Source organism: Trichosurus vulpecula, chromosome 4 (genome assembly GCF_011100635.1).
Source record: "Trichosurus vulpecula isolate mTriVul1 chromosome 4, mTriVul1.pri, whole genome shotgun sequence".
NCBI classification, from domain to species: domain Eukaryota; kingdom Metazoa; phylum Chordata; class Mammalia; order Diprotodontia; family Phalangeridae; genus Trichosurus; species Trichosurus vulpecula.
In genome coordinates, this window is record NC_050576.1 from 13,218,648 (window position 1) to 13,242,650 (window position 24,003).

At 43.7% G+C, this 24,003-nt stretch overlaps 1 protein-coding gene across 1 annotated transcript in view; it reads right to left on the reverse strand.

Moving 5' to 3' along the window:
• The window catches only part of PDE4B (phosphodiesterase 4B), a 444,362-nt gene that overhangs the window by 160,736 nt on the left and 259,623 nt on the right, over positions 1-24,003 (reverse strand). The window contains exon 2 of the mRNA XM_036755376.1: positions 5,272-5,466. Within this exon, the coding sequence (XP_036611271.1) occupies positions 5,272-5,466 (195 nt within the window). The remainder of the gene's footprint in view (positions 1-5,271; positions 5,467-24,003) is intronic.

Here is a 24,003-nt window from a genome sequence, read left to right on the forward strand (position 1 = left end):
ACAATTCCTGACACATAGTAGGTACTTCATAATTGTTTTTTGGTTGGTTGATAAGATTCACGTCGGGTAATAGATATGAAAGCTATTTATAAACTGTAAAGTGCTTTATTAAGGTATTATCTTTATAAGTTTCACTCTGAATGCAAATATCCTGTTTATTTTGAATTAAATATAAGATTGCATTTAAATATAAAATGAAATGTAAGGTTTATTATGAATTAAATATAAAAATATAAAGTCTAATCACTTTATTTTAAAATGATTCATGTCGGGCCATTCTCCTGCAACCATTTCTGAAATGGCTGGAACAAGATGTCTGGAAACCTGCTGGGACAGTGCATGAGCGCCATCTGGTGACCCAGCCAATGTGGACTACTCATCTCCATCCTCCGGGTCTTTGCACAGACTGCTTGCTCCCCACACCTGGAATTCATTTCTTCCCTCACTCTGTTCCCTGGGAGATGCTGCCTCCTATAGTGTCCTGATATTTCAAGTGGTTTGCGTTCTCCTTTCTCAAATGACTCTGTATTTATTTCTCTGTATGGATCTTGCATCCTATAATAGAATGCAAAGTCCTCAAGGATCTGGATGTTCTTCTTGTCTTTGCACACCATTCTTGGCACACAGTGGGCACTTAACACGCTTACTGAGCCATTTAATTGAATTGAGCCAGCATAGGGCAAACATATAGAGCCACCTGCAGACTCCTCTCTTGACTAAAAGATGGATAAGAGTTAAATATCACCATTATCTTTGTCAAGATTTCATTCATCACTAATTCTTTTTCCTCTTCTCTTCATGGTGTGGCCTCAGTTAGGATATTCAGAAAACTTCAGGATGATAGGAACATAGATTTCAGAGCTGGGGCTTTAGAGGTTAGCGTGTCCAATCCTCTTACTTTACCTGGGAGGAAACTAAAACACAAAGAGGCACCTAGAAAGTACGTGGAAGAAGGGAGTTTGAAGCCAGGCTGTCAGACTCCCAGCCCAGAGCTCCTTCAATGGGTCCCAACTGGGTCTGTCTGCTGCCTTCAGCACTGGAGCTTTTCTAATCCAAGTCGCTGCTTACGGGGTTGGGAGAAGAAGAGCAGATCCTTCCTCTTGAGCTCTTCTCAGACAGACAGAGGGTTAGCAGAAATAGTAACCAGAAGATTCTTAGGATGGGCTACATATCCTAAGTGAAGGAGGCAACATGGGAAAGCAGCCAGACAACTGGAGAGAAAGCAAGGAAAGCTGGGTTCAAATCTCGCCTTTGACACTCAGTAGCTCTGTGTCCTTTGGACAAGTCACTTCTTTTTGGGTTTCAGTTTCTCCATCTGTAAGATGAGAATCCTGGGATATGTCCTCCATAGGGCTGTCATGGAGCTCAAATGAGAAGATGCCAAGCACATGCTTTGACCATTTTAAAAGCTCTGTACAAATGCCCGTTTCTGAGTACAATTGAAAATGTGGACTTTGGTCTTTGAAATGCCTTTTGGTTAAGTTTCTACTAAGTGCCAGGCATTGTGCTTTGTACTAGGAATACAGAAGCTGACAACTTTTCACAGCTCTGCCTCACTTAAATCCAATTCACACGCAAATCAGACATTACCCTGTGATGTCATCGGTCCTCTTCAAAAATGAAGGATGAACAAAACCAACAAAAATGTGAAATGGTCCTTGCCTTTGAGGAACTTGTATTCCATTGGAAGGAAACTACTTATTGTGATGTGGTGGAGAAAATGTTGGATTGGGAGTCAGGAAAGCCTGGGTTCAAAGCCTGCTTCAGCCATTGAGCTGTATGAACCTGGGAAAGTCATAGAATCACTATGTGTCTCAGTTTCCTGATCAGGAAGGCAGGTGGTACACTGAATAGAATGCTGATTTGGAGTCAGGAAGGCTAGAGTTCAGATTTGCTCTCAGATACTAGCTGTGGGATGCTGAGAAAGCCCCTTAGCCACTTTCAGCCTCAGTTTTGGGGATGCGTAAAATGGGGATAAGAATAGCGCCTATCTCCCAGGGTTGTTGTGAGAACAAAGTAAGAAAAGGCTTTGCAAACCTGAGATTGTTATATCGGGTCTATCTACTATTATCGTTACTATCTGCAAATAAGGTCATAGCCTCTAGTATCCATTCCAGCTTCTATTCTCTACGCACATAAGAGATTCAAAATAGACGTAAAGTAAAAAGATGATGGGTTTGCAGAAGGCTTTCCTCATGTGGGTCTTTAAAGCAATGGCAGCAAGGGCTATTATCCCCATTATTCAGAGGAGGAAAAGAAGTCACTTATCTCTGGTCACACAGATACTATTTGGCATAGAACAGATTAGAACCCAGGTCTCTGGGTCAAACATTGTATATTGTATTTATCTCCCAGAGCCATTAAGGTATGTAGGGTTTACAGCAGGCACAAAGGACTCCTTGATGATTGAATGGATAAATGAAGGAAGGAATGAATGAATAGGTGAACTTGGGTATGGGGAACAGAATAGCGGTATAATCATCTGATTCATTCTATTGCCTGGCCTTGTAAATGTGAAAAGGAGTGGTAATGAAGGGGAGAGGAAAGGAAGGAATCTGCAGCAGGAGATGATGCTGGGAGCGGAGGAGGATGGATTCCACAGGCCACTGGCAAAGCCACCTTTCTTCCCCTTGGGGGTTCAGTGGTGGACTAACAGGGTAAGGAAATGAAATGTGTGTTCAGATGTGGTCTACGTCTTTTTTGTTGTTGTTTATTTGTTTGTTTTTAGGAAGGGTTGTCCTGAAGATGGAAATCATTAGCAAATCACAGCAATTAAAAAACCATCCATTAATACGTACACACACACACACACATAAATCTATATGTGAGTGAATATGTGTATTATGGAAATTTTTTTTTAAAATCATAAAGATACATACACATATACATATGTATATATATATAGTCTTAGTTAAGTTTTAAGCTTTTGAAACTAGCAATATACACATATTCATGTGTACATATTAATAGACACATATCTTTAATAGCTTAAAACTGCACTGAGACTTTTGGGACAATGTGTGTATGTATGCACGTGTGTGTGTGCCTGTGTGTGCTCGTGTGTGTATGTGTGTGTGCATGCGCATGTGTGTGCGCGTGCATGTGTGTATGTGTGTGTATACGTGCGTGTGTACGTGTGTGTGTGTGTGTGTGTGTGTGTGTGTGTGTGTGTGTGTTTTACAAGGAAGACAGATGCCAGATTGTGGAAAGCTTTGCATAAGGGAGTTTGAATTTTCCTTGGAAGGCAAAGGAAGACACTTAAGATTTTTGAGCAAAACACTTGCACACATAGTAATAATTGATTATTCTGGCAGGAGTATGAAAAAAGGATTAGAATAATGTGAGAGTAGGGGCAGGAAGGCCCATAAGGAGGGTACTGAAATAATCCAGGGGGAGGGGCAGTGAGTAGAGTACCAGAAGCCTCGAGTCAGGATGACCTGAGTTCAAATCCAGACTCAGACACTTGACACACTTACTTGCTGTGTGACCTTGGGCAAGTCACTTAACCCCAACTGCCCCGCCTTCCCCCATCAAAAAAAAAGAAAGAATCCATGTAGGTGGTAATAAAGATGTGTATTAGGAGGTTGTTCTATAAGGGCTGTTTCAGAGATGAGATCAACGGGTACCTGCTGACTGACTGGCCATGAGAAGTTACATGTCCAGTGGGTATGAAGAAGAGAGAACTGACAAAATTAATTCAAGCTTATGAACCTAGGACATCATGTAAATGGTAGGGTCGCCCATAGAAACAGTAAAATCAGATGGAGAAGCAGGTGTGTGTGCGTGTGTGCATGTGTGTGTGTGTGTGTGTGTGTGTGTGTGTGTGTGTTGGGGGGGAGATACTATTTTAGGCTGTCCTGAGCTGAGGTGATAAATCGTTTAAGGGAGCGATGGCCTATGAATAGTCGGCAATCTGAGATTGTGACTCAGGATGGGAAAACTACACGTGGGAGCTGTTGGCACCGATGAAGCCGTGTGAGTGAGAGATGTTGTCGAGGGAGATCGCACAGACCTCAGCAGTCATTCACAATAACTCAGACTCACTGAGGTGTGCCTGCTGATGATTTGCACAGAAGCCTCTGGGGATGCCCTCGCAGGCTCATGGATCTAGGACCGGAAGACGTTTTTGAGGTCATCCAACCTCCAACCACTTATGATAGTTAGAGAGCATCAAGACCAACCCCCTTATTTTACAGATGAGGAAACTGAGGCACAGAGAGGTTAAGTCACATAATCAGCAAGTGTCTGAATCAGGATTTGAACCCAAGTCTTTCTGGGTTCCAGGCTCAGTGCCCTAAATTTGAAGGCAACGTGGGGAAACAGGAACAGAGAAGGTACATGTTGACCAAGGTCATGCCAGTAATGGCAAGACTGAGATTTGAAACCAGCATTCTTTCCATCGTGTCTCATGATCTTCTCTGCCTTGGCCTTTGGCATTTCTATCCATTCTGTGAATCCCTTCTAGGAACCAAAGAAGACCCAGTAGAATTTTTGCTCTTTTGATTAAAGTTAGTCACTGATGTTTTTATATATGCAATGTTTATAAGCCATGACACCAAAAACCTTACACGTGTGCCCAAAAAGTTTTTAACTCATGGACTACAGTATTCAATGTTATTTGGATTCTGAAATTAGATTAAACCAGAAACACAACCCAGTAGTTGTTCCTTAAATGAAAATCAGAGACCCCTAATTAATCAAAGGAAAATGGAAACACTTGATTATAGCTAATTAATAGAACTCCATGAGTGGAGTTTCACTAAGCAAATATCTTAACAAATGGGCATTATTGGAAGACTCAAGAGAGGGAGACAGTTCTGTTTTTCCTCCCCTCCCTGCTCCAAATCCATCAGGATGTTTTGCCAGAAGGAAAACCCAGGTGCCTGACTAGCTGCTCTCCCCTCTTGCCAGGACTCCCAATAAGCCGAAAATCCAAATATCATTTAAGAACATTTAAAAGTATCTTAAGACCCCTGTTGTCTAAACAGTTCATGGAATAAAGCTGAAAGTACTCATTACCCTAATTCCTACCCACACCCTAAGCATGCCACATTGTTAATGCCTTTGACAACACATGTCTTGTGTTCCCAATGCTCAGCAATGTTCCTGAGGGCCTGAAAATATTCACAACATTTTCCTCTATTCATTTTCATGCTTTGTTGGTCCCAGATGAAAAAGAGTTGTTCAGGGTTTTGTGTGTGTCTGTTTTGTTTTAAATAGTGTCAATAAATGAAGTAGGTGTGAGACTGGAAGCCAGCAGCTTATACTTACTGTTCGCTTGGAAGGGAAGAATTCCTAGACATAGCCTTTGGCGAGAGGTCATAGTCACTGTCTGACCTGTAGAGGAATGACTCCCGACGCTGGCTGTGCCCTGGGAAGGTGGTGTGTAACACAAGCCCGGAGGAAGAGCCAGCTTGTGGATCCAGAGGACTGCGACCTGGGGACGGGCCATTTTCCACATCGAAACTGAAAAAGAAAACAGAGAAATATAGTCACTTGTGCTCAAGGGAGATGTCACCATTGTCAGTCACTCAGGCATCCAAGTATCATCGGACATCATCAGAATGGTTCCCATTTCCTTAGCTTCCCTGGTTACCAGGCTTTAATTGGTAGGCAGACCATCCTCACAGCCTTAAAAGGGGAGGGAGGTGGCTGGGAACAGTCATAGCAGTAATCAATTATTACTACAGTCTGTCAACAAACTGACAAACAAAAACTTAAGTATTGGCTATTTGCCAGACACCATGCTAAGCATTGGGTGTACAAAGGAAGACAAAAATACCGGCTCTGCCCTCAGGGAGCTCACATTCTAATGGGAAGGATAATAGGCAAATGACTGTATCTAGAAGAGATTTCAAGAGTGGGTAAGGCTCTGGGGGAACAGGGGAAAGCAGGAAAGGCCTCCTGCAGAAGGTGGGATTTCAGCTGTGTCATGAAGGAAGTCAAAGAAGCTTTAGGTGGAGGTGGGAAGAGGGAGAACATTCCAGGTATGGGGTACATCCAATGCAAAGGCTGGAGTGTCCAGAGATGGCGTGTCTGGAAATGGAGTGTCATGCGTGAGGAATAGCACAAAGATCAGTCAGTCGATAAACATTTACGAAGCACCTACTAAGCGCCAGGCACTGTGCTAAGGGGCAAAAGGCAGACCCTGCCCTCAAGGAGCTCCCAATCTAATGTGAGAGAAAACAAGAAATCAAATATGTACAAACAAGCTACATGTAGTCTAACTAAGAGTAGTTGGGAAAGGCTTCCTGTAAAGGATGGATTAGAGCTTGATGAGACCTTACCAATGCATTCCCTCTTTTAATTATTTCCTATTTATCCTATATTGAGCTTGCTTTCTGTATATTTGCTTGTATGTTGTTTCTCCCAATGGATTATAAGCTCCTAAAGTCAGGGACTGTCTTTTGCCTCTTTCTGCAACCCTAATACTTAGCACAATGCTTGGCACATAGTTAGTCCTGAATAAATATTTACTAACTTGAATAGAACCTGAGTCTGGGAGACCAGTTAGAAGGTTGCTACAATAATCCAGGCAAGTGGGAATGGAGATTGGAGCTAGGGGAGTGGCTGGGTGAGTAGAGAGAAGGGAGCTTGTACAGGAGAAGCTGGAGAGATGGAAATGACCAGAATTGGCAAAGACTGTATGTACGAGACCAGTGTAAATCAGGAGTCACAGTTTCCTTCATTCACCTATGAGCACATTTCATAAGAACCAGCTGGTGGCTCCCCACCAGTTGCTGGTTATCACATTGGCTCAACATGTCCCCATAGAGTCTGATCACACAAAGTGCTTACCAAGACCAGTCACCCAGTGGTTACTGCCCTTTCTTTTCTGATGGTATGAGCTGAATCTACATTTTATTCCAGGCCAGTGACTTCTAGAAGTGATCCAAGGTGGGATTAGCCTGTTGCTAGTAATCCTGGGAAAGAACCACTATGTCCTCTACCTGTGTCAGGAGTGGGGTGGGGGGAGGGGGGCAGTGGCAAAGTTGAACTTGTGTTCCTGGCATCAGCATTTGAGGGCTAGGATCAATCAATGAATGAGCATTTATTAAATGTCTACCATGTGCCATGCATTGTGCTAGGGGAGGGGACAGTCCCGCCCCATCAATGTCCTTTCATTCTATCAGGACCTTAAAAGCTAACTAATCCAACCCTCCCATTTTGTAAATGAGAAACTGAGCCATGGGGGGTGGGGTGGGGGGAGTTGGGTCATCACTTATTGGGTATGTTACAGTAGGGGTTCCTTTCTGGTATGGGTTGGACCAAAAAGGTCTATTACAACCCATTAAAATCTGTAATTCTGTGAATAAATGGTTTCCCATGGTCACAATAAGTGGGAGAAGTAAGATTTGAACTCAGGTCCTCTGACTCTAAATGCAGTTGTCTTTCTATGATAAACTACATGGTTTTGTCTCAATCTCAGATCATCCACCTTTTACCTGAGACAAAATCAGAGCAAAATGTATGGGGAAGACTGAGAAAAATGATCCCAGGCAATGATACAGAACTTAGAACAAGACTGAGTTCCCCCTCTGCCAAATGGGTTGGTTACAATACAGCATTTCTGCAGAGAAGAGGGCCTGGGAGCTAAGAATTTGATTATACAGAAGCACCTCAGAGTTTCCAGCTGATGAATCTCACAGTCTAATTAACCACAGACTATGAATATTTTCAGATGTTTATGGACAAACTCCTGCTATCCAGAAAACACCCACTGACTGATGAGATGAGGAGCCAGCCTGAGGTGGAGTTGTATAATGTATGCAAATGTAGCCACAAAGAGATTTCATTTAAGTCACATAGACCCACTTAACCTCCAGAGTAGAGGCTCTAATTATTGGAGTTCACTAAAGGGATGGATGGTTCCAGGGGGGAGGACAGACTTTTAGACTAGGTGGGAGATGTACCTCCCCCTCCCAACCTAGTCAGGAAGTGACCCCTATCCCAGAGCCCTTCTGAGAAGATTGACCCAATTCCTCCCTTAGCATCCCTGTTCTGATTTCCCCATTTTGTCTTAGTGCATCGATCCTCGCTCACCATCACCCTCCGATAGGTGCTAACCTGCTGCCCTAGAATCAATCTAAGCCTACCTACTCATTGTGCCCTAATGTTGAATGAGGACACTGTGGATTCTTGGCGGAGATTGGGATGGGGTAGGTAGGGACGGGGGTGGTTGTTCAATAACCACTCTCTGCAAATATTTGAAAACAGTCTGGTAAGTGAAAGAAGGATTAAGCCAATTTTACTTGACTCCAGAGCACTGAACTTGGAACAATGGGCGGCCTGTCGAAAGAGATGGGTTTTGAGCCAGGTAACAAGGACTCTAAGCTATTACTCGCTCCTTCATTGAATGGACTTCATTATTGGAAAATCAGTTTCCTGTCACTGGAGATTGTCAGGAAGAGGCTAAGTAGTTTATGCTTTGGGTTGGGGTTGGGCCAGACTTCTAAGCTCCTTTCCAAGTCCAGGAGTTTACATTACCTGAGACTTAGGATTTCCCCAGGGCCATATTGGGAGCAAACAAGGACACTTTCCTGACTTTCCTGTTCTACTCTGCCAACACATTACCCTTGTTTTACCACTCTTCCCACACCACCTTCTGGATCCTTGCTGCTCCTTCAGGATGTTTTCTACCTCCAAGTGGGGCTATCTGGTCACTATGAATTGCTTTTGCTTCATAAAAGTTTGAGACAATACGGTAGACAAAAGAATGAAATCTATTTTAAAGTAGATGCTTAAGTAGCACTGCATAATTTAATCAGTGTTAATATTAATTTGTGTGAGTATATCTAATCTCTCCAGCTGTAGCTCCTTCTGGAAAACATCTTCCCCACCATGTCCCAGTAGCCTCCTTACCCTATGAAATCCCTCCCTCTGCCGTTCATTTCTTCTCGGAAGCCTCTTTTTCTTTTCTTTTTATTTCCTTTTTTCCCCTTTTGTATTTTACTGTATTTAAAAAGGTTTTTTTTTTAACATTTTTATTTAAAGTTTTGAGTTCCAAATTCTATCCCTCCTTCCTCTACCCCCTCCCTGAGACGGTAAGCAATCAGGTATAGGTTATACATGTGCCATTATGTAAAATATTTCCATATTAGTTATTTTGTACAAGAAAACTCAAAAAAATGAAAGAAAGTGAAAAATAGCATGCTTCAGTCTGTATTCAGTCAATATCAGTTCTTTCTCTGGAGGCGAATAGTATGCTTCATCATGAGTCCTTTGGGATTGTCTTGGATCCCTTTATAGTGGAGAATTGCTAAGTCATTCACAATTCTTCATTGAACAATATTCCTGTTACTGTGTACAATGTTATCCTGGTTCTGTTCCCTTTACTATGCATCAGTTTGTGTAGGTCTTTCCAGAATTTTTGAAATCATCCTGCTTGTCTTTTCTTATAGCACAGTAATATTCTATTACAATCATATAACACAGAAGGCCCCCCTTTCAAAGGAGTATCCAGGCTAGCTATGTCCACAATCATTCCTCTCCAGGTTCCATTCCTGAGTCTTTCTCCACCACCGTCCAATATGGATACCTTCTCCTGCCCCCCACTTTCCACCTGCCTTTTCTGTGTTGTCTTTTTCCATTACAATGAAAGCTCCTAGAATTAGAATGTAAGCATCTCTCTTTTGCTTCTACTTGTATCCCCAGTGCTTAACACAGTGCATAGCGCACAGTAAGCACTTAATAACTACATGTTGACTTGAGTCCATTAGCTGAAACCTCTAAACATGGAGTGGCAGAACTCAGGGCGATGATCCCTTTCCCCACAGAAACTATTTTGAGAAGCCATTGGGAGCCAGTTCATCAGTTGTCTGTGAAGTCTAAGGTAATGGGTTTCCCCCTTGTATAAACAATCCTAGATCCTAGGAGGGGACATGTAGACACTGCTAGATGGACCAGAGTGGAAGAGCAGAGATAGTGGTGAATAAGACACAGTGGCTGCTCTGGAGAATTCAAAGCTGAGTCAGGGAGAATAGACAGGTATATAAAGGACTAAAATACAAAGATGACTATGAGAAGAGAGTAGGGCATGTGCAAAATGCCATGAGAAATTTGAGGGAGAAGTGAGCACCTCCAGCATAGACATTTTAGGCTTGGGGTTGGAGTGGACCAAGTTTTAAAGTCTTTCCCAGCTCTAACATTCTATGTTCTAGGTGCCTCAGGTTCCCCCTCACCAGAGGTCTTCAGATCCAATCAGAGTGTCTACTTGTTGGGACTATGTGGTGGGGGTTCTCGTTCAGCTACTCACGGCAGCCACTCTGTGTCCTTACAGCTCTGAGATTCTGAATTCTCTTTCTGGACAGGAGAACTGGTGCATTCTTAGTATTTGTCTCCTCAATGCCTAGCAGAATGCCTGGTACACAGTAGGCAATTAATAAGTGCTTCCTGATTGAGTGTGAATAACAATGATAGCTGACATGTATACAGAGTACTTAGAAATTTGCCAAAACCTTGGTATACATTATAAAAAGAGAAGGATGAGGAGTTAGGGGACCGAGGCTGGAAACAGATTCTGCCATCTATTCCCTTGGACAAGCCAGTCAAATTTCTAGGCCTCAGCTTCCTTATCTGTAAAATGAAAGAGTCAGGCTATATCACCTCTGAGATTCTTTCTAGTTCAAATTGATGATGAGAGGGAGGGAGGGAAAGAAGGAAGGAAGGAAGGAAAAAAAGGAAGGGAAGGAGGGAGGAAAGAAAGAAGGAATGGAGGGAAGGAAGGAAGGAAAGAAGTAAGGAAGGAAAGAAAGATTGGAGGGAGGAAGTAAGGAAGGGAGGAAGAAAGGAAGGAAGGAAGGAAAGAAAGATTGGAGGGAGGAAGTAAGGAAGGGAGGAAGAAAGGAAGGAAGGAAGGAAGGAAGGAAGGAAGGAAGAGAAAAAAAGGAAGGTAAGGAGGGAGGAAAGAAAGAAGGAATGGAGGGAAGGAAGGAAGGAAGGAAAGAAGGAAGGAAGGAAAGAAAGATTGGAGGGAGGAAGTAAGGAAGGGAGGCAGGAAGGAAGGAAGGAAAAAAAGGAAGGGAAGGAGGGAGGAAAGAAAGAAGGAATGGAGGGAAGGAAGGAAGGAAAGAAAGAAGTAAGGAAGGAAAGAAGGAGGGAGGGAGGGAGGAAGGAAGGAAGGAAGGAAGGAAGGAAAGAAGGAAGGAAAGAAAGAATAGAGGGAGGAAGTAAGGAAGGGAGGAAGAAAGGAAGGAAGGAAGGAAAGAAAGAATAGAGGGAGGGAGTAAGGAAGGAAGGAAGGAAGGAAGGAAGGAAGGAAGGAAGGAAGAGAAAAAAAGGAAGGTAAGGAGGGAGGAAAGAAAGAAGGAATGGAGGGAAGGAAGGAAGGAAGGAAAGAAAGATTGGAGGGAGGAAGTAAGGAAGGGAGGCAGGAAGGAAGGAAAAAAGGAAGGGAAGGAGGGAGGAAAGAAAGAAGGAATGGAGGGAAGGAAGGAAAGAAAGAAGTAAGGAAGGAAAGAAGGAGGGAGGGAGGGAGGAAGGAAGGAAGGAAGGAAGGAAGGAAGGAAGGAAGGAAAGAAGGAAGGAAAGAAAGATAGAGGGAGGAAGTAAGGAAGAGAGGAAGAAAGGAAGGAAAGAAGGAAAGAAAGAAGGGAGGGAGGGAAGGAGGAAGGAAGGAAGGAGAAATAAAGAAAGAGGGAGATTTCAGAGACTCCAGGCTGCTGGGGGCCTCAGAAGCCACCTGGCCCAGCACATGCCTCTACCACCTTCCTGACGGTTGTTATCCAGCTTTTTCTTGAAGGTCACCAGGGAGGGGAAACTCATTTGCAAGCATGTCCTAATCTAGGGGTCTGCCCATCTTGCCTCCCCTCCTCAATAAGCCCCCATGGTCTCTATTATCTCAACAATCAGAGACAAATGTCTCTGGTCCTGAGGCCTGGGTGACCTTGGCTGAATCACTGAAGCCTCAGTTTCCTCATCTGTAAAATGGACTAAATGACCTCTAAAGTTCCTTCTCACTATAAATGGATGATCCTGTATATTTGAGCTTGTCTGTTTCTGTTTGTTTATTTTTTGGGGGGTGTGTTCTTTTTAAAGCAGTGAGCCCTGTTTTACACAGCATGATCCAGCTACCAAGGATCCTTGCATGTGGAAAGACCTATGCCATGCCATAATGCCTCCTCTGCCCTTTTGTCACCAGACACACACTGGCACCTTCTGCTACCCCCAGATGCTACTTGAATTGGTGACAGAGATGGGTCAGAGTGGTAGGTATTGTAACCAGGCTTTAAGGTAGAGTGGAATGGTGGGAGTTAAGGTCAGCCATGGTCTGTAAAAGGTAATAAAGCCATTTCAGTGACTTAGAGTATAGGACAATGAGAAAATCTCAGAGAATTCCTTCCTTCCTTCCTCCCTCCCTCCCTCCCTCCCTCTCTCCTTCCCTCACTCCCTCCATCCCTCTTTCCTTCCTTCCTTCCCTCCTTCCTTCCTCCCTTCCTCCCTCCTTCTTTCCTTCCTTCCATCCATCCTTCCTTCCTTCCTTCCTTCCTTCCTCCCTTCCTTCCTTCCCTCCTTCCTTCCCTCCCTCCCTCCCTCCTTCTTTCCTTCCTTCCTTCCTTCCTTTCTTCCTTCCTTCCTTCCTTCCTTCCTTCATTTCCTCCTTCCTTCCTCCTTCCCTCCCTCCCTCCTTCTTTCCTTCCTTCCTTCCTTCCTTCCTTCCTTCCTTCCTTCCCTCCTTCCTCCCTCCCTCCCTCCCTCCTTCTTTCCTTCCTTCCTTCCTTTCTTTCTTTCTTCCTTCCTTCTTTCCTTCCTTCCTTCCTTCCTTCCTTCCTTCCTTCCTTCCTTCCTTCCTTCCTTCCTTCCTTCCTTCCTTCCTTCCTTCCTTCCTTCCTTCCTTCCTTCCTTCCCCACTGAAGACAGCAAACCAGCAGATGGCAGAAGACAGCTACATCTTACTTGGCCACCTTTAGAAGGAAAAATGCTAGGACAGAATCCGTGGAACAGGAAGAGAACTCAGACAAAAACAGGATAAAAAATCACATTGAAAAGCTTGCGAGGAGTCGAACAAAGAAGGAGACGGGAACAGGACCACAAGGTGCTTATTAGACCTTTCGTTAGAGCATGAGAACATTAAGAGCACAGCCCATGTAAGAGCCCCAGCTGCCAGCCTCTCGTGGTTATTCACTCCAGATCCCCCCGCTGCTGCTGGGCAAACTGAAATTTGCAGCACAAAGGCAGAGCCCCAGAGTCACCAGGACTAATTCATTCTCCACTTTGAAGGGGCTCCTTTTCGGCAGGGAGATCCTCAAGGGGAACTGGTGGCTGGTAACATCCCGGCGGATTCTAGAGAATTTTTCTGTTTGAGGCAGAGCTGGTGGCGATGGGAACTTAGGGGTTCAGCTCCCAATGGCCTCATTATTCCCAATGGGGCTTCTATTGCCTAACTATGTCAATGAACAGGGCTAGAATTACTGAGACATGTGGCAGAGTGGAGAGAGAACTGGATTCTAAGTCAACAAGTCCTGGGTTCATATCCTACACTTGCTCTCTGTGGGATCCTGGGCAAGTCATGTACCCTTCTCATTTTCCTCACTTTCCTCATCTCTAAAGTGGGACTATTAATAGCACCTAGCTCTTAGGGCTGTTGTAAGGACCAAATTTAATATTATATGTAAAGTATAAACTTCAATGTGAGGTGTTATTAGTCTCTACCTTTAGACACCCCTGCCCCAACCCCGATATCCAATATTTGCAAGTTGTTTGAAGATTCCACTTCTGTGGAGCTCTCAAGTCTGTGAACACAAATGCTCTAGACAAGGGATGGGGAACATGTGGCCCTCTAGGTCCTCAAGTGTAGCCCTTTGATTGAATCCAAACTTTACAGAACAAATCTTTTTATTAAGTCTAGATTCCAGAGTCTAGAGTAAGGGATGTTGCCTTCATGAGGAAGGCGCTTTCATGGTAGCCTCCATCTTGAGCTGAAAGAGCCCTTGAAGGCTAAATTCCTCTTTCACATATGTGACAACAGATATCCCATCCTTCCCTGGCCTTCTCCTTTCCCGGCTAAACATCCCCAGTTCTTGGGATCATTTCTCATATGGCTTTCGTTGAAATTATTTCACCATCCTCGTTATCATCGCGGAACTGCTTTCTGCTCATTGTAGAGAGGATTTCTGTCTAGTTTCAGATGGGAATAGAGGAGTTAGGAGGTCTTGTCCCAAGTCTCCCCTCTCCCCCTGTCCAACAGAGCAAAGAGTAGAAGTCTGACTGTAAGATCACAGAAGCAGCTGGCCCCTTCCTTCTTGCTGGATTCATGCCCCTTTATTCTTGGTCCTGCCCACTTCTATTTCCTTCTGTAAAGACATTTTTTTAGTCAAAATTCCATTAGAACAAAAATCAGCAGAATGAAAAACTCTACCTATCAGAGCTTTCTAGGAGCTGCCCCATAGCCCGATCTTTACAGGAAAGACTGGGACTAAGAAAACGAGGCTTCCGACTCTGCCTTTTCTTACCTGCAGGACCTTGCCCCTGTCATTTGAGCCCCTCATTCCTCTGTTTTCCAGTCTCTAAAACCAGAGTCTGGACTCACTGAAGTCCCTTTGAGTTTTAACATCTCATTAAATTCTAGTCTATTTCAAGGGATATTAAATGCAACCAAATTCTATGCAACAAAATAAAGATTCCCCTTCAAAATGCATGATCTAACCCGTGCTCGACTTTCTCTTTTTCAGAGTTGAACCTCATTAAATCTTAATGATTGTTGAATATTCCTTCAGTTGGAGAAACTTGGCAGATAAACCACTTGGCCTGGATTGCTGGGACAATGTGTTTGCTAAGTGTTTTTTATGCTGTTTGGAATCCTTTCCTAGGTTGTAGTCTCTTGACAGAGGGAACAAACAGTTTAAAAGGAAAAAAAAAACAACACAACAAAACAACCTCCTACTCCCCCTCCCCACCAAAGCACCAGATTGTGAAAATGAGATTGAGGGGCTGGGGGCCAATTTTCTTGAAATTCAGTTTCAGCTGCCTGAGACGGTATTTTAGAATGAGCCTTTAATAGCTTCAAATTGTGTTTGTGTTTTAAGACTTTAATGAGAAAGGAAAATGGCCCCACATTAAAACATTACCATTTACTCATAATAAGGGCATTATTTCCAACAAGGTGAAAAACGGCTCAATGCATCAGTTTCCTGTGGAGGAGAGGAGAATGTTTCCAGAAGTGAGACCACCCTTTAAGGCAAGCTCACATCCCGGTGCCAAGTGAAACTTCACAAAATCAATCAACAGGGACTAGGAGGAAGTCATTTCCTCCACAAAGTACTACCATGTACCCTTCCAGTGTCTCCAAGGCCTGACAGAGTGAAGATTTTTAGAAAGGTTGCATGACACCATGAGGGAGAGGTTATAGCTTGCCTATTGGTTAGAGAGCCAGCCTTGGAAGTCGGGAAGACTGGGGTTCAAGTCTTGCCTCTAATATATGAGGATGTATGATTTTCACCCCTCAATGATCGAGTCAGTTAAGCCTGTCAGCCATAATTGAGCAGCTGAGCTGAACCAGTAGATGTAGTTTTCACACCAAGAATTCCCCATAGCATAGAAGTCATCAACAGTGGTGTGTGTGTGTGTGTGTGTGTGTATGTGTGTGTGTACATAGACACGCAGACACACATATATACGCATGTTTATGTGTATGTATATGCACAAGAATATATGTGTATATACATGCATATACATGTGTGTGTATATACACACTCATATATATGTACATATATATACATGTACACACACATTTTTTTTTTTGATGGAGGGAGTAGGGATGGTGGTGATTTCATTGATGTTGAGAACTTTTTGGTGTAAAAACTCCCTTTACTGATAGTCATTTGTAGCACCCTATCTGTGATCAGGCTGCCCAACCTCTACCTGAATCTTTCCCCCACACTCCTGCCAAACTGGACTCCAGTATGACACATTCCTGGAAACTGACTTTGTTTCTTCTGCCTGTGTACTTTAGTACAAGACGTCTACCCCGCCCGATGCCTGGAGTACAATATTTCTTGCACTACACAAAATCAGTCGAACTGCTCCTCCACGTAGAGAGTTTCTTTAATGTGGAGCAAATTGCCTGTGCCTTTCCCTACTTCCTAAATGCTAACAATTCCTCCCATTTGGTGAGAGAAGGATCTAGACAAAAGAGACCCAGAAGATGCAGTCAGCCTAGGAGGAGGAGAACCAGAAGTGATTTAAAAAAATGAGGAAAGGGAGAGTATCTGACTGAGTTCAAATCCTGCCTCTGACATGACCCATATGACTTTGGGCAAGTCATTTAAGCTTTTTGGGCCTCAGTTTCCTCATTTGTCAAATGAGATTAAGGCCTCTGAGGTTCTTTTAAGCTCTGGTTCTGTGATCCTAAATTAAAGTGCTGCTTGTATTTGGACTGAAGGAAATCAGCATTTGAGAGCAGCCTGGTTTCCCCCGTGGTCCACTGGAAACCCTTCAAGATGGCTGATGGGCCAAGTGTATTTTGAGTGACTGGGTGGGTGTAGAAAGGAAGCTGAAGATGAAAAAAGCCAGCATGGCTTGTATGGACAAACTTTGTTCTCAGAGTAGGGAATGGGATGGGTTGAATCCTTCAGGAATCTATCACAAAGAATGCATTGTTTTACAAGACAATTTCCAGTGGTTTTAATGAATGAGAAAACAAACTTGATGGGAAATACATAAGGGGAGAAGGACCCTTAAAAATAAAGCAAAAAACATTCCTGGGCAAAGATCTTAATGACCAAAGGATGGATTTCTTCTAGGGAAGGTTCATCCCTCTGGGATTCGGAGCCCTATTTTTTGTCCCTTTTAATAATACTTCATTGACTTGAATTCGATGTTAAAATAGGAAGGAAAATCTCACAGATAGAAGGACCCTCAGAGATTTTCTAGTCCAAATCATTTTGCAGACAAAAAATTCTTTTCTAAATATAAGTGAAAAGGACCAGATCTGAGGTTCCATGGGTATAAGGACCTTCCAGGTGAGGAATCTCTGTGTGCTGCTACAGGTTGACATTTTCTTTGCAATCGATGTTCTTAGGACACTGTCCAGAACACTGAAAGAAGTGACTTGTTCAGGGTCACACAGCCAATATACGCCCAAGGGGAGATCTGAACCCAGAGGTCCTGACTTCAAGGCCAGGTACCTATTATACCACCCTGCCTCCTTCTAGAAACAGAATTACTACCTAAAAATGCCCTGCATCTATGGCACCGAACACTTACAAATGCAGAGGGATGGGGTGGAGCCAAGATGGCGGCTGGAAAGCAGGGACCAGCCTGAGCTCCCTGCCGAGCCCCTCCAAAAACCTATAAAAAATGGCTCTGAACCAATTCTAGAACGGCATAACCCACAGAACAGCAGAGGGAAGCAGGGCTCCAGCCCAGGACAGCCTGGATGGTCTCCGGGTGAGGTCTATCCCGCACGGAGCTGGGAGCTGGGAACGGAGTGGAGCAGAGCACAGCCTGAGCGACTTGGACCATCCAGACCAGAAGGCAGGCGGAGGGGGCCCTAGCGCCCTGATTCAGTGAGCTGCGGCAGTTACGAGACTTCTCAACCCACAAACACCAAAGACTGCTGAGAAGGTTAGTGGGGAAAGCTGCGGGAGTGGAAGGAGTTCGGCGGTTCGGCTTCCAGCCCCGGGGGCAGCGGAGGTGGGGCAGCTACGGCTGCTGCTGCTTCCGGCTCCAGGCCCACCTGGTGGGAGGAATTAAGTGGCGGATCAGAGCAGGGGTGCACAGCCTGCCGAAGATCTGAGCCCAGTTCGGGTTGGGGGTCCTTGGGGAAGGAGCAGTGCTGGTGCGGCAGAGCTGGCACCTCCCCCCCAAACGTGGAACATAGAACTCTGTAGTCTACAAGCAGTCATACCCCACTGAAAAACTCAAAGGTCAAGTTAGTTGGCTGGGATTATGGCCAGGCAGCGAAAACGCACCGAGATTCAGTCTCAGACTCTGCATTCTTTCTTTGCTGACAAAGAAGACCAAAACATACAGACAGAAGAAATTAATAAAGTCAAAGAGCCTACAACAGAAACCTCCAAGAAAAACATGAACTGGTCCCAGGCCATGGAAGAGCTCAAAAAGTATTTGGAAAAGCAAGTTAGAGAAGTAGAGGAAAAATTGGGAAGAGAAATGAGAAGGATGCGAGAAAACCATGAAAAACAAGTCAATGACTTGCTAAAGGAGACCCAAAAAAATACTGAAAAATACACTGAAGAAAACAACACCTTAAAAAACAGACTAACTCAAATGGCAAAAGAGCTCCAAAAAGCCAATGAGGAGAAGAATCTCTTGAAAGGCAGAATTAGCCAAATGGAAAAGGAGGTCCAAAAGACCACTGAAGAAAATACTACTTTAAAAATTAGATTGGAGCAAGTGGAAGCTAGTGACTTTATGAGAAATCAAGATACTATAAAACAGAACCAAAGGAATGAAAAAATGGAAGACAATGTGAAATATCTCCTTGGAAAAACCACTGACCTGGAAAATAGATCCAGGAGAGAGAATTTAAAAATAATTGGACTACCTGAAAGCCATGATCAAAAAAAGAGCCTAGATATCATCTTTCAAGAAATTATGAAGGAGAACTGCCCGGATATTCTAGAGCCACGGGGCAAAATAGAAATTGAAAGAATCCATCGATCGCCTCCTCAAATAGATCCAAAAAAGAAATCTCCTAGGAATATTGTCGCCAAATTCCAGAGCTCCCAGATCAAGGAGAAAATACTGCAAGCAGTCAGAAAGAAACAATTTGAGTATTGTGGAAACCCAATCAGAATAACCCAGGATCTGGCAGCTTCTACATTAAGAGATCGAAGGGCTTGGAATGCAATATTCCGGAGGTCAATGGAGCTAGGATTAAAACCTCGAATCACCTACCCAGCAAAACTGAGTATCATGCTCCAAGGCAAAATATGGATTTTCAATAAAATAGAGGACTTTCAAGCTTTCTCAGTGAAAAGACGAGAACTGAATAGAAAATTTGACTTTCAAACATAAGAATCAAGAGAAGCATGAAAAGGTAATCAAGAAACAGAAATTGCAAGGGACTTACTAAAGTTGAACTGTTTTGTTTACATTCCTACGTGGAAAGAGAACATGGATGATTCATGAGTATTCTCAGTATTAGGGTAGCTGAAAGGAATATGCATATATATATATATATGTTTATGTATATATATATATAAGTGAATGTGTATGTATGTATATATCTATGTGTATATATATGTGTGACACAGGGTGAGTTGAAGATGAAGGGAAGATATATAAAAGAAATAAAATGAAATTAAGGGATGAGAGAGCATCATACTGAGAGAGGGAGATAGGGAGAGATAGAATGGGGTGGATTATCTCACATAAAGGTGGCAAGAGGAAGCAGTTCTGTGGGAGGAGGGGAGAGGGCAGGTGAGGGGGGAATGAGTGAACCTTGCGCTCATCGGATTTGGCCTGAGGAGGGAATACCATACATACTCAGTTGTGTATCTTACCCCACAGGAAAGAAGAGGGGGGAAGAAAAAAAAATAAAAGGGGGGAGATGATGGAGGGGAGGGCAGATGGGGGTGAAGGTAATCAAAAACAAACACTTTGGAAAGGGGACAGGGTCAAGGGAGAAAATTCAATAAAGTGGGATGGGTTGGGAAGGAGCAAAATGTAGTTAGTCTTTCACAACATGAGTATTATGGAAGGGTTATACATAATGATACACATGTGGCCTAGGTTGAATTGCTCGACTTCTTAGGGAGGGTGGGTGGGAAGGGAAGAGGGGAGAGAATTTGGAACTCAAAGTTTTAAAATCAGATGTTCAAAAACAAACAAAAAAAAGTTTTTGCATGCAATTAAAAAATAAGATACACAGGCAATGGGGCGTAGAAATTTATCTTGCCCTACAAGAAAGGAAGGGAAAAGGAGAGGAGAGGGGAGGGGGGTGATAGAGGGGAGGGCTGACTGGGGAACAGGGCAACCAGAATATACGCCATCTTGGAGTGGGGGGGGAGGGTAGAAATGGGGAGAAAATTTGTAATTCAAACTATTGTGAAAATCAATGCTGAAAACTAAATATGTCAAATAAATAAATTTAAATAAAAAAAAAAACAAAAAAAACAAATGCAGAGGGATTCTCTCCTCTGGGTCCCCTCCCTCCTGTGCCTCACCTCCACAATCTACCTTCTTCAAGCATGTTGGGGGTGGAAGTTCAGAGAGCTGTGCCACAGATCCACATTATCTAAGGTCCAATGGGCTTCACAGGTTTTCATTCTTCCTTGACTGACTCTATTTTACCCTCTCCTAAATGTTTGTTCCAAATCCTTTCCTCGCTCCTTAAGTGCCCAAACCTCATTTAACCCTGTCACTTCACTAGAGTCCCCTGCCTCTTACTGTGTGGAGAAAATCTAGGACATCCATGGTGATAGAAGAATGGACCAGTAGACAGGAAGGGGAAGACAAACCCTGGACTTGGGTTCAAATTCTGCTCCAATATTTGCTGCCTGTACGACTTTGGACAGAGGAGTCAACCTCACTGGGTTTTGGTCCCCCAAGCATGGGATGCTCTTCTCCTTCACCTCCATCTCTTTCTCTGGCTTCTTTCAATTTTTTAAAAAAGCTTTATTTATTTTATTCTGTGCTTAAGAAATAAAACAAGCATTTCTATAACAGTAGAATAAAAGAAGGAAAAAAAAGTGATTCCTTCAAAGTTCAAATCAAATCCCTCCTTCTGCAGGAGTCTCCCCAGCTGCTAATGCTTTCCCACCATCCCCTCTCAGGCTGCCTTCCTTACTCCGCATAGATCTTGTGTGTAACACTATTTATTGGTCATCTTCTCTATTGGAATGGAAACTCCTCGAGGGCAGGAATTGATTCATTTTTGTACCCCCTGCACTTAGCACAGTGCCTGGCAATACTAAGAGCTTAATATGGGCTTGTGGATTGACTGGGTGACTGTAAAGTGAGGAGGTCCTTTCAAGCATCAAATTTAGGATCATATAATCTCATTTGGGCTCCACCACCACCCTACAGAGGAGGCTGGGGGAGTTTAAATGATTTGCCAGGGTCACAGAGCTTATAAATGTCTGAAATCAGTCAGTCGGTCAATAAGCATTTAGTAAGCATCTACCATTCACCAGAGGGCAGCTAGCTGGTGCAGGGGGTGGAGAGCAGGCCCTGAAGTCAGGAAGACTCCTCTTTGTGAGTTCAAATCTGGCTTGAGACACTTACTAGCTGTATGACCCTGGGCAAGTCACTTTGCCCTGTTTGTCTCAGTTTCCTCATCTGTAAAATGATCTGCAGAAGGAAATGGTGAACCGCTCCAATATCTTTGCCAAGAAACCTCCAGATAGGGTTACCAAGAGTTGGACATGACTGAAATGTCTGAACAACAACCATGTTAGCAGGATTGGAACCCAGGTCCACCTAACAGTCTCTTCTAGTCCATATTACCTCCTACTCCATCCACACGAGCTGTGATGACTGCTATCTATCTTTTAGCAGCTTGCTCTAAATGGAGAGTGCCAATGAACACTGACAAAAGAATAATGGACTTCCTTCCTTCCTTCTCTCTCCTTTCTCTTCCCTCTTCTCCCCTCCCCCCTCTTTCTCTTCTCTCTCTCTCTCTCTTCTCTCTCTCTCTCTCCATCTGCATTTCCATCTTTCTCTCTCCCCCTCTCCTCTCTTTCCCCCTCCCTCTCTCTCTCCATCTCCCTTTTTCTCTCTCTCTTCCCCTCTCCATTATCCATCTCCTCCTTTCTCCCCCCTCCATCTCCCTCTTTCTCTTTCTCCCCCTCCCTTTTTTCTCTCTCTCTCCATCTCCATCTCCCTCTTTCTCTCTCCCCCCTCCCCCTTCTTTCTTCCTTTCCCTCCCCAGGTACTATCCCCTGTATGTTCTGCTGAGGGATGGAATGTGCCAATTTGAGGTCTTCTTCCTGACTCTAAGAATGCCACATGCACTGCATCAAACTATCAAGCCCCAATTCTGTCTCTGACGGCCTTTAGAGCATCATTCTAGAAATAGGCGAGTGTGCAATTCTATTAGGAATCCACAAGAGCCTTCCAGACTTCACTGCTCTCTGCGCTTATTTTTAGCAATACAAGTACGCAATCAAAGCCCAAAGGATGCCTTTAGAGCCACATCTTAGCCTCCTCAACAAAAGCAATTCTGCTTTCCATGATCATATCTTGGGCCCGGAGAAGTATGTGGGAGCCTGGAGAGGGAGAGGGGAATGGCAGGGAAGGGGGAGGGAGGCCATAACTCGGCCCCCTGAAGGAGGAAAGAGGGTGGTGAAACACTTCACTTCCCTTACAGACACCATTGAAAGGAGGAAAATACTTTTTTTTTTCCTAGTCAGTCAAAAAACATTCATAAAGCACCTCTTATGTGGCAGACATTTTGTTAACAGCTGGGGATAGAAAAAGAGTCCTTGAGAGACACCTAAGATTAAAGGGAGGAGAATCCAGCAAAGGGGACTGAGAAGGGGCAGTCAGAGAGGCAGGAGGAGAACCAGGAGAGAGGATGGGCATCCTGAAAACCTAGAGAGAAGAGAAGATCAAGGAGGAGAGAGTGATCATTGGTGTCAAAGGCTGCAGAGAGATCAAGGGGAATGAGGATTGAGAAAAGGTCCCTTATATCAGCTTTTCTTCAAGGGTAGGTCAGAAAGAAATAACTTTGATGTTTCCAGGGACTGACAAAGCCCTCCCTTTTTAGTTAGAAAACCTGAACTTTTTATTGGATTGTACATTTAGATTGTGAGGTTTCACCTTTTTTTTTGGGTATCCTGGACCCCTTTGGGAAATCTAGTGAAGTCTATGAGTTTCTTTTCAAAATCATGCTTTCAAGTACATAAAACAAAATACATAGGATTACAAAAGAAATGAGCTATACTGAAATGCAGACAGCATTTTATTTTTAAAATCAATGCAGTCAGTTTAAGAGCACCTTGTTTAGAGGAGCCTCAGAGGCATCTCCTGCAATGCCACCTATTTTACAGACAAGCAAACTGAGGACCAAGAGGGCTAAATGACTTGGTTTAAGGTCACGTAGCTAGGATTCCAATCCAGAACTCTGAGCCTGGAGCCAGGAAGACTTCAAATCTCGCTCCCAGTCTACTAGCTGTGTGACCCTGGGCAGGGCATGTGGCCTCTGTTTGCCTCAGTTTCCTCAGATGTAAAGTAAGAATGATATTAGCCCCTCCCTTGCAGGATTGCTATGAGGATTGAATGAGATACTATCTGTAAGGTGCTTAGCATAGTGCCTGGCATAAAGGTGCCTTATAAATGCTTGTTCCTTTCTTTCTTTCTACTCTATGGCTTTCTTCTTCACCCCATTTCAGATATGAGGAAATTGAGACACAACAAGTAGGGATTTACTGAAAATTAAACATTTAATCAATGGCTGTATCTAGTATTAGAACCAAGAAACGTGGCCAATAAGCATCAGTTCAGCACCTATTATACACTGGGCACAGGTGATAGACAGACCAGAGTGAAAACCAGTCCCTGCTCTTAAGAAGCTTACGATGCAATGCTTTTTCCACCACACTACAGGACCAGGACTGTTTTCCTACTCTGAGAGCTAAAGAATGCAAATAGCCACTATACCCATTATACAGATGGGAGCAGCTAGGTGGCAAAGTGGCCTTGAAATTGGGAACCCTCATCTTCCTGAGTTCAAGAAGGGCTTCAGATACTTATTAGCTGTATGACCCTGGGCAAGTCACAACCCTGTTTGCCTCAGTATCTTTATCTGCAAAATAAGCTGGAGAAGGAAATGGCAAACACCTGCAGTATCTTTGCCAAGAAAATCCCAAATGGGGTCTAAGAGTCGGACACAATTGAAAACCACTGAATAAAACAACAAAACATTATGCAGATAGGGAAATAAGGGTTCAGAGGAGCAAGGTGGCCTTTCCAAGGTGACACAACTAATGTGAATGCATTTAAACATATAAATTGAGAAGAATTTTTACAGTTCCAAATCTGGGGATACAAAGGCAGCAACATAGCTCCTGCCTTCAAAGGGCTTATATTCTATGACAACAC